The 10,745-nt window shown below is 43.5% G+C and overlaps 1 protein-coding gene across 2 annotated transcripts; it reads left to right on the top strand.

The window, feature by feature from the left end:
* Nucleotides 1-2,313: 2,313 nt before the first annotated feature.
* DDX5 (DEAD-box helicase 5) lies at nucleotides 2,314-9,823 on the top strand. 2 transcript variants are annotated; one of them, XM_048064368.2, is made up of 13 exons: nucleotides 2,314-2,468; nucleotides 3,956-4,121; nucleotides 4,271-4,367; nucleotides 4,454-4,587; nucleotides 4,710-4,775; nucleotides 5,210-5,351; nucleotides 5,439-5,599; nucleotides 5,752-5,924; nucleotides 6,149-6,259; nucleotides 6,482-6,543; nucleotides 6,626-6,685; nucleotides 7,931-8,155; nucleotides 8,631-9,823. In XM_048064368.2, the coding sequence occupies exons 1-13, from the start codon at nucleotides 2,461-2,463 to the stop codon at nucleotides 9,011-9,013; spliced, it is 1,788 nt and encodes a 595-aa protein (XP_047920325.1). In that variant the 5' UTR covers nucleotides 2,314-2,460; the 3' UTR covers nucleotides 9,014-9,823. The 2 variants fall into 2 exon arrangements, with proteins under 2 accessions (XP_047920325.1, XP_047920324.1); XM_048064367.2 differs by having other exon boundaries at nucleotides 2,336-2,492.
* Nucleotides 9,824-10,745: the final 922 nt, after the last annotated feature.

Genomic DNA, 10,745 nt, shown 5'->3' with positions numbered 1-10,745 from the left:
ACTTAGCAAGGTTAAAGAGTGCAGTAACAACAGCCGTATATATACAAACAAAAAAAATCAAAATAAGATGTGTTAAGCTAAATTTAATAGAGAAGATCTGATAATTTGCTATTAATTTTCACAGTCTTTACAAAGACTTTTTTCAGACTCATCAGAATGAGGAAGTCTGTACGATCAGTAGGTAAAGAGTGTGAGTTAGAAAGAATATTTTGGGAGATAAATCCATAGCTTGCTTCTTTACATCACTAACTTCTATTGAAAAAAAAATGGAGGAGGATCCCCTATCAGAAATACACAGGGGACAATATTATGGAATCTAGTCAAATCGAAGTGCTACTGAATTAATAAATAAAAAAAAAAGATCAGGTAGTATTCCTCCAAATTGCTGATCTGCTAGCAATAGCATGTGGCCGGTTGCTTAAGTTCATCTCAGAATCGGGAATGGAAAGAAATAACTGGCTTAAATTTAATTCTGGAGAATCTGTAGTGAACTTCAGGCTAAAATGTATGCTCCCTATACCAAGGAAGCTGAAAATGCAGTAAACACAATTTCTAGACACTAATTACCTGCCTGTGGAGATAAGCCATAGTATTAAACTCGGAAAAAGCAAACCCAGCTTTCTCAAAAGCATTTGTCTCACAAATCACCTATTTTATTATTATTTTTTTTTGCAAAAGTCAATAACTAGGTATATAGGGCAGAACCTAGTTATTATAGCTGATTGTATATGTAACATACATGAATATCCAAAAAGCTTTAGAAATGCTTTGTTCAAGGTCTGTTAAGGAAAAAAGATAAACTGATGAGATTTAAAAAAATGTAATTAAATCTCTTTGTTGATCTGCAGTTAAAAGGCAGAAAATGTATGAATAAATAGACAATTTTCATAAAAAAGTTCAATACGTTTAGAAGTGATGTAGAAAAGATGATGTTTAACAAGGGCCTTATGTTTTAAATACACTACCCAATGTATCAACAGTTGAAGCTGGCTGAGGAGTGTCTGAAAGCTTTCATGTTACTGACCAAGTGAAAATATGCCAGGTGAAGTGTGGATAAAAAGTAGTATACGTGAAGAAGGAACAGCTGGTACTGTTCACTGGGTTACTTTTGAGAAAGAGATTATGGAAATACCTAGTACTGTTCTAAAAAAAAAACAAACAAACAATAAAATAATAAAAAACCATAATCATTAAGAAATAATACATGCTAGATCGAAAACATCATTATGCCTTCCTATGCAAATCTGTATGAAGGCCCAGATCTTGAATACTGTGTGCACTTCTTGTCACTGAAGTGGCAAGGTTTATCAGAAGTGTGGAATTGCTTTTAAAGGAGAAAAAAATTAGACTGCAATTTTGGCTTATAAATGAGGTGACTTAGAAGATACTAACGTACAGAAATGGTATAAATAATTAAATAGAAAATGATTATTCACTGTTTAATAACTTTGTTTTGTGTCCCCTTGTTCTTATCTGGCAACATATCGAAAATGAAAGGAAATGTTTTTCAAGTAGCGTACAATTAAACTGTGAAGCACGTCATCATGGTATGTTAGAAGCTGAACATGAACAAAAATGGGAGGAAACGTAAATAACTGTTAGTGATTTTTGTCTCAGAAGAGCCGTAAGGCATGGATTGCGAGAAGGTGGGAGGATACACCCGGGGGGTGCTGTTACAGCATTTCCGACCTTGTGTTGTGTTTGTTTGCCTTGACCACTGCTAGGAGCAGGTGTGGGCAACATGGCTGCTTCTGGTTTGGGTTCGAGCTGCACCTTTTGTGCTCGAAGCCACAGGTGGCAAAGACGCTCAAGCTAAGTCCCTAGCCAAGCAAGGCAGGTCAGCAGCACCGCAGCCACCTCAGCTATTTTGTTACCCCTGTGCTAAGCAGCCTCGTCCTTCAGCGTATCAGTTGCCACGCTCCTCGTGACCTTTGAACCGCTTTACTGTGGAATCGGGAGATCAGAACAGAGTTACTGTTTCCAATGGTGTGTGTTTATAACTTACGCAGGCGCCCCGCGTGCACCCGCACAGGCCGCTCGCGGAGCGCTTCCCCTCAGCTCCCCTGTCCCCTCAGGCCGCCCCCAGCGGCTCTGCGCACGCGCAGCCGCTCGCGCCCTTCTCCGGGCGGTGACGGCAGCGCTGGCCACGCCCCCAAGGGGAGGGGAACTTCCGGTCGGCCGCGCCGAAGCCGGTCAGTCGGCCGGGCCGCGGCCACGCCCACAGGGGAGGGGGCGGGGACTGCGGCCGGCAGGGGCCGCTTACATAACAGGAGGGGCGGGTTCTGCGCCTGCGTCACGCGCCGGCTCCCGGTAGCCTTTGCGGCGGCCGCTATATAACCGGCATCCGGGCGGCGAGGCGCCCCACAGTCAGTGGCCCCAGACGACGGCGTCGGATCCTGCCGTGCCGCTCGGCCGCCCTCTGTAGTCACCGGGACCGCCTCGCCCACCGCCACCATCGCCATGCCCGGGTATTCCAGCGACAGGGACAGAGGGTGAGTCCGGGGGCCCGGCCGGCGCTAGCCGCCGCCAGCGTCCGGACTCTTGAGCCCGACCGCGGGGGTTGGCTGCGAAGCCGCCTAAAATGGCGGCGAGTCCCGGGGGCTGGGCCCCGCAGCCCTTTTCCCCTCAGCTTTCTCCGCCTCGAAGTTTCTGGAGCTTCGCAGCGGGCAGCCGGGGGAGGGGGAGCGGCCCTAGGAGAGACCCTGAGCGCCGCTAGGGGCGGGCTCCGTGCGAGGCTGGCCGCGGGGCTCGCTCCGGGCGCCTCAGCGCAGCCCCGGCCGCGTACCGGGGAGGGGGGCGCACTGTGGGGGGCCCGAGGCCCCTCGGGGACGTGCCCCAGCACGGGCGGGCCCCGCAGGGCTCCGTCCCGCAAGCCCCCCCCCCTCCTCGGGGGGGGGCCGGCCGAGGTTTGTGGGTCAGTGGGTTGGCCGGGCTCTCCGCCGACGGCGGGGGCTCGGGGAGCCGAGGGTAGGGCGGTTCCTGCTTCCTCCCTGCCTCCCCTCGCGAGGGACGGCGGCTCTGGCGGCCGCTGGCAGAAGCCGGCCGGCTCCCGCTTTGTGTTGTGTAAGCGGATGTTAATGGCCGGCCCCGCCATGCGGTGACTGAGGGGAAATCAAAATGCCGGCTGCTGCTGCTGCCTTTGTTCCTCCTCCTCCTCCCCCCGCCCAGCTCCGACTCTAAAATGGCAGCGGCTGGAAAATGTGGCGTAGACAGAAATGAGAGACAAAGGAAACAGCGCTGGCAGGAAGCAGCGGCCACTCAGCCCGGTCCCCTCTGGGAGCGCTGTGTAGTGTGGAAGGATCGCTCCCAGTTCGCAAAAATTGGGGAGCCGTCAGGGCAGGGGAGGGAGCCCCGTGCTTGGATCCGGTTTAGCGCTCCTCAACACGCGGCTTTGCTTCGCATCAAGCTGCGCCTTAGAGATGCCAGAGCAGCCTTTCGAGATAAGCCTTTTCAGAACAGAGGGACCTGACCTAAAATGTAAACAGAAAATGTGTGGTCTCATAAAGTTTGCTTACAGAGAGAAGTCTGTCCTTTAAAATACATGGAAAAAATGCTTATGGGAAAGTTGTCCCAAGGTTTTGTAACAGACCCTGCCCACTTTCTGCAGGCTGATACAATAGGAGTGTTACTTGGGTAGGAAACCATTTTGATCATGGAATAATACATATGTGTTAATGTTCTTATTTTGCAAATTGCAAGTAGGCCTTGTAACTTCATCTTACGAAGACTGCAGGGTAACATGTTACCATAGCTTTTTGACTAGAAAGATAAGCAGATTATGGCATCCACAACTTTAGTAAGTTTTGGAAGTTTTAGTATCACGTAGATGAGGTTGATAAATCTGAATTGTAAAGTCACAGGGCAGATTACAAAGATAACAGTTAAGTTGTGGAGGAGGAAGAAGAGGACCAGTAAGTTTCTTTCGGTTTTTACATTATGTTATGTTCTTTTTTAGGTTTGGAGCACCTCGGTTTGGAGGAAGTAGAGGTGGACCTCTTTCTGGGAAGAAATTTGGAAACCCTGGGGAAAAACTTACCAAAAAGAAATGGAATTTAGATGAACTGCCCAAATTTGAAAAGAACTTCTATCAAGAACATCCTGATGTAGTTAGACGTACTGTGGTATGTACTCTATCCAACTCATGCAAAAGTAAACAAATAAGTACAAACATGCTGAGGGTCATGGGGCCCAGTAGGCTTGGGGGTGTGTGTAAACTTAAGTAACTTTGGTATCAAGGCTTATTTCCAGTAATGGGATTTTTCTTTTGCAGCAAGAGGTTGAGCAGTACAGGTCAAGCAAAGAAGTCACAGTTAGGGGCCATAACTGTCCAAAACCAATAATAAACTTCTATGAAGCCAACTTTCCTGGTAAGTGAAGAAAGCCATACTGTGTTTTTTTTTTCCAGGCTTGATTAACAAAGCGTGAGTTAATAAATCTTAATTTTCTCTTGAAGCAAATGTTATGGAAGTGATTCAGAGGCAGAACTTCACTGAACCAACTGCTATCCAAGCACAGGGATGGCCTGTTGCCTTGAGTGGATTGGATATGGTTGGAGTTGCACAGACTGGATCAGGGAAAACGCTGTCTGTAAGTTTCCACCAGTATGGAGTATTGCTAGGTTTCAGCAGTGGAAATACAGCCTGGTGTACAGCAGGCTTGAACAATCCTGGGAAGAGACTGTAATGGACATTTTCTTTTCTTCCAAACAGTACTTGTTGCCTGCTATTGTGCATATAAATCATCAGCCATTCCTAGAGCGAGGAGATGGACCTATTGTGAGTATTTATAAATGAAAGAGGAACATAATTGCTAGAAAAATTGAATTTTTTGCAGTCCAATTATCCATGCTCATGAAAGTGCATAGCTTCACTAGTGTTTCTCTGAATAAAAGGGTTCCATGTTTTGGTGTCCTCCCAGGAGCATTCCATAAGCTTTAATTTGATTCTGTAAAGCTGTATAGGACAGGGCTAGATGTCCCACTTTGGAAATTGCTTTTCACTGGAAGCTTGTGAGTTTTGGGTATCTTCCCACCTAAGATGTGTGGTTGTTTGGTAATTGTGATTCTACTTAACTTATTTTTGCTTGTTTGGGCTATTCAGCTCTAGTCATTCTGGCAATAAAGTGCTATATAATGTCCTGATTTAAAGCTTGCATAAGACTAGAAACTTCAAGTAAATATGGAACTAAAAGCTGGGCATCTTACTTCCAGTGTCTTGTGCTGGCACCAACTCGTGAACTGGCTCAACAAGTGCAGCAAGTAGCCGCTGAATACAGCAGAGCATGCCGCTTGAAGTCTACATGTATTTATGGAGGTGCTCCAAAGGGACCACAAATTCGTGACTTAGAAAGAGGTATGGATAAGTTTTGATGCATCTTGTGAAAACTGTGAAACTTTCACTGTGAAAATTATTTCAGCTGACTTACTGTTTGTTTTTTAGGTGTGGAAATTTGCATTGCAACACCTGGAAGACTTATAGACTTCTTAGAAGCCGGAAAGACCAATCTCAGGAGGTGTACTTACCTTGTTCTTGATGAAGCTGACCGGATGCTTGACATGGGATTTGAACCTCAGATCAGAAAAATTGTGGATCAGATAAGAGTGAGTATAAGTGGTACCTGGTATTCCAGAAAAAAATGCCACTGTTAATTAAAACAAAGATATCACAGTTAACTCAGATTTGTCTGGATAGACTTCATTGGGCATTTCACTGAACTGTGTTAATTTTGTACTGATACAGTCTCTTTCTCTAGCCTGACAGGCAAACTCTGATGTGGAGTGCCACATGGCCAAAGGAAGTAAGGCAGCTGGCTGAAGACTTCTTGAAAGAATATGTACACATCAACATCGGTGCATTGGAACTGAGTGCAAACCACAACATTCTTCAGATTGTTGATGTGTGCCATGATGTAGAGAAAGATGACAAGTAAGTAGTCGGTGGTGGCTGAACATTCAGCAGGTTTTTTATTAAAATGGTTAATTTTAGCTTACATATCAACTGAGGTGAACTTGTCTCAGTGGATTTTTTGACAACAGTCTGATACCCCTAAGAAAACTCAATGTTGAAAATGAGGCTGGCAAAGCTGACAGCAAAGTGATGATTGTATAGTGTAAGTAATGAAAGCTCTAACTACCATCTCTTCATGACAGGCTTATTCGTCTGATGGAAGAAATCATGAGTGAGAAGGAAAACAAAACAATAGTTTTTGTGGAAACCAAAAGACGGTGTGATGATCTTACCAGAAAAATGAGGAGAGATGGGTAAGTCTAAATAGTAGCTTGAAATTCAGCGAGCCACCCCAGTAGGCTGAACGTGCTCTAGATACTTCATGAGTGACCGCTTAAAACTATGGTGTCAAAACTGACACTGCACCAAGTGTCAGCTGAGATATTAAATCTAGTAGCTGTTTAGAATTTGCTGGTAACTGACTAATGGAAGTACTCAAAGAACGTTTTGAAGCTGATGAACTTCTGTATTTTCAGGTGGCCAGCAATGGGTATTCATGGTGATAAAAGTCAGCAGGAACGAGACTGGGTTCTAAATGGTAAGTTCTTAAGCAATTTTGGTAAGTCTTTTATCAGTTACTTGATACATGAAGAAACTGATGAGAGTTGCTTTTGTTACAGAGTTCAAACATGGAAAAGCACCAATCCTGATTGCTACAGATGTTGCATCCAGAGGTCTAGGTTAGTAAAACTCGTAATGCCAGTTGCCCAAAGTTATTTAAAGAAAGTCTATTGCTTTCTTTAACCTCTGCATTTTTCTAAGTTTTCTTCACATAAAGGTGCAGTCTTTGTGGCAAGGCCTAGGCATGACAATCGGAGGACTCGAGGGGGATGGAGGACTAGTGGAAATGATCGGCTGGCTGCTTCCAGTCAAATAGAGAGGTGAAAGCTGAGAGCATTGTGTGCCAGTAATCTTCAAAAGGCAAAGATCATCCTTTAAACTACTACCCCATAAACTGTTCTCTCATGAAATAAGCAGTCTCATTCACAGTTCACTTTGCCCTGGTATTTCTCTTCTCTCCATGCTTTGCATGATTTGCCATGGTGCAGTACTGTTAGTTTTGTGCATACTGTCTGCTGTGATCTGTGGGTCTTTGAATTTCAGTGAGTTTGCTGAAATGTCGAAGAAAATAATTACAATGTTCAATGAAATTTTTTTTCAACCATGAAATGGAGAGAGCAGCTTTAAAATGTACTAAGCCTTGTACAAATTGGTGAGTACTGGCACATGAAATCTGAGAAAAAGTCCACCTCTCACTTTAGCAAGTGGGGCAGGAAAGCAATGGCTTTTCTAAATGCCTTTGAAAGTCGAAGTTCCTCCACCTATATGTAGTCGTCATGTCGAGACCTGCCAGAGAGAGAGACACATTCTCAAGTGAACCCTGGCTTCTTGGAAGCGCTTGCCTAGACGAGACACAGTGCATAAAAACAACTTGGTGACTTTTGGGGGACAGGTATGTTTTTCTTGCAGCTGCAGTTCAAAGGTCTTGGCAAGACGAGCAGTGTGGCCCTTTTTTTTGAGCTTCTGATGAGTGTGTATGTGAAGGACCTTGTATGTTTTTACTCTAAGGTCCTCAAATGAGCACATGAAGAGGCTGCTGTGAGCTTTAGTGGCCCTACTGCAAGAAGCATTCAGATGTCACTTGATGATTTGTAAAGGGGACTCTTGAGTTGGGAATGACAAGCAAATGCATACTCCTTTATGGTAAGGTTTTGGATCACAGGGTGGGTGATAAGACGGGAACAGACGGAGTGTGCATAACTTTCTCTTCCACAATATTCATGCAGAAATGGATAACTCTAACACTGTTCTTTGCAGCCATTATTTCATTTAAAGTGCTATTGTCTAACGTTTATCTTCGATTTGGCTGTTGTGGTGTGCAAAACTTTGTACCTCGCTTTTTGCCACACTGCAACGCTTTACAGATGTGGAAGATGTGAAATTTGTCATCAATTATGACTACCCTAACTCCTCAGAGGACTATATCCACCGAATTGGACGAACTGCCCGCAGTACCAAAACAGGCACAGCATACACATTCTTTACTCCTAACAATATTAAGCAAGTAAATGACCTCATCTCTGTGCTTCGGGAGGCTAATCAAGCCATCAACCCCAAATTGCTTCAGTTGATTGAAGACAGAGGTTCAGGTAAGTGCTGCTGGTAGCCATGGTGCATAGCTTTCTTCCCAGAACAAACTGGAAGCTCAATTTATGCTTCCAGCCTCCCCAAAAATGGATATGGAAGGTAGCTTATTTGGCAGTTATGGTGACCTGACTAGCAACAACAAAACTGCCTGCCCCCACGGTGTTCCATATGCTGTGGAGCATCTTTTAGTGACCTTTTTTTCTTGTGCTTTTTTTCTTCATGCTGCTGCTCATGTTACAGGCGTAGAGTGTATGGATTCCACAATGGTTAGAGAAGGGAATCTTAACGTGTCTTCATATAATACAATGTGCCTAACTGGCGTCCAGTTAGTAACTGGAAAGCTTTCTAGTAGACTTGCCTTGTTGGGGCAGAAAAGTAAAAGATCATTACTAGCTGAACTCATTGGGTGGTACGTGAAATGTTTCTATCATATGTGTGTATATATGCATATATAACTATGTCTTGTCTCTTTAATAGGTCGTTCCCGAGGTGACCGACGTGACAGATATTCTGCGGGCAAAAGGGGTGGATTTAGTAGTTTTAGAGAGAGGGAGAATTTTGAGAGAACCTATGGTGCACTAGGAAAGAGAGACTTTGGAGCAAAAGCTCAAAATGGGGCCTACACTGCCCAAAGTTTCAGTAACGGAACTCCTTTTGGAAATGGTTTTGCAGCTGCAGGCATGCAAGCTGGCTTCAGGGCTGGTAACCCTGCGGGAGCTTACCAGAATGGCTATGACCAGCAGTATGGAAGTAACATTGCAAATATGCACAATGGCATGAACCAACAGCAGTATGCATATCCTGCCACTGGTGCTGCTCCTATGATAGGTTACCCAATGCCAGCAAGTTATTCTCAATAACTTAGTGTATTTAAATGTCTCAGTTTTTTTCATAATTGCTCTTTATATTGTGTGTTATCAGAACAGGATAGTTATTTAAGAAATGGGAAACGCAGAAATGACTGCAGTGCAGCAGTAATTATGGTGCACTTTTTCGCTATTTAAGTTGAATATTTCTCTACATTCCTGAAACAATTTTTAGTTTTTTGTACTAGAAAATGCAGACAGTGTTTTCAAAGTAAATGTACAGTGATTTGAAATACAGTAACAGAAGGCAGTGCATGGCCTTCCAATAAAGATATTTGAAGACCGAATTTTCTTTCAGATGGCAATTTTCTCAACATGTGCACAACTTTACATTAATGGAATGTCAAATGTTTTTATATTAAATTCTAGAAAGGTTTCTCAACTGTGTCTGATTAAACATTTAAGCTTATATAAAAACCAGCCTTGCCTTGATTGGGCTAGATTGCTTAGCATGGCAGGCTCTATTTGATGGGGAAGAAGTTTAAAGCTGGCTTCTAAATAAGTCAGAAACAGTACTCTTCCTGTCTCATTAGCATAGGGCCAGTTTTTGGAAAAGATCCATTGGAGTAATGGTATAGCTAGGAGTCTTGCTAACCAAAACTCTGCTGAAGTGGTGTTGCTAATGAGCTTCTGCTACAAGTGTAGGAAGCTTTTTTGCAGCACTGTAACTGTTGCATATGTGCAGACTAGGCTTGAGTGTAATGTGTCTACAGCTGTCAAGCCTTGTGAGTTAGCATGCAGGCTTACTATGAGCTTCAGAGAAATGGGAAGATCCTAGCATTAAAATTTCAAGTTATACTTAAACTGGTATTGAGCAGTGATTTCTTTATTAAAGTGGGGGGAGGGAAATGGGCTGTTCGTCAGTGAAGATGATGAATCTTTATCAATATTTGTACATGCAGCTAATGACTCATCTCAATGCATTGCCCGTGCTCAGTGGGCAACCCTTCTAGAGCATTTCCTTGATTAGGAGCCTATCTGGCAACAAGCAAAAAAGCCTCGATCCTAGTTTAAAGTGCTTAATGCTTTCATGTACAGTAGCTTAAACTTCCACTTAATACTGATCTTCAGTTCCCTCTTTCCACTTACTGATAACTGATTAGTTTTAAACTTAATGCTTAACTACCACTTAACGCATTAACTACCCTGCTTAACTGCCTGTAAAAATCAGGGCAAGATTCTATCTGGGTTATTGTGAATCCAAGTCTGTGACTTCAAGTCTCTTGAACTTCCCTTTTCTTTTGACTGTGCTTTGCTCTTGATGACTTTCCTCTGAGGCTAAGCTTGTGCTATTCTTAACTACACTCTAATCCATAATCCATTTTCTTAAATGTTTCTTTGTGGAATTTCATTACTTGATAGTACTTTCTGTGATCATTTGTTGTTGCGATGAGAGCTTCCCTAATACTGTGAGAGCTTCCATAATACAAGTCCCATATACTACAGTAAACCTAAAGCTATAGTTAGTAATGTAGAATCTTAATTAACTTTGCAAAGCTAAATCAACTATGGTGGAAGGAAAAAAATAGGCTCTTTTCCCCTTCAGAAGGGGGATAGCACTGAATGTGTTAAAATGAAACAGTTATGTTTAAAAGTAACGCTGGTTGAAAAGTGGGAGAGATGCCACCTAGTAATATTTCTGATACTGTTTTTTTAAAGGTTGGTAGATTCCTGGTGGACTTGGACAGAATCAGACATGGATGAAATATTTCCAAGTTCTGACTAT

The sequence above is a fragment of the Anser cygnoides genome, chromosome 19 (assembly GCF_040182565.1).
Source record: "Anser cygnoides isolate HZ-2024a breed goose chromosome 19, Taihu_goose_T2T_genome, whole genome shotgun sequence".
NCBI classification, from domain to species: Eukaryota; Metazoa; Chordata; class Aves; order Anseriformes; family Anatidae; genus Anser; species Anser cygnoides.
This window is presented reverse-complemented; position numbering and strand designations above follow the sequence as displayed.

Excerpts from the sequence above, each read along its gene's own strand:
- DDX5 (XM_048064367.2), top strand. The coding sequence starts at position 2,461 with ATGCCCGGGTATTCCAGCGACAGGGACAGAGG. Across the intron at positions 4,588-4,709 it reads GATCAGGGAAAACGCTGTCT|TACTTGTTGCCTGCTATTGT; the intron begins GTAAGTTTCCAC and ends TCTTCCAAACAG. Across the intron at positions 5,925-6,148 it reads GATGTAGAGAAAGATGACAA|GCTTATTCGTCTGATGGAAG; the intron begins GTAAGTAGTCGG and ends TCTTCATGACAG.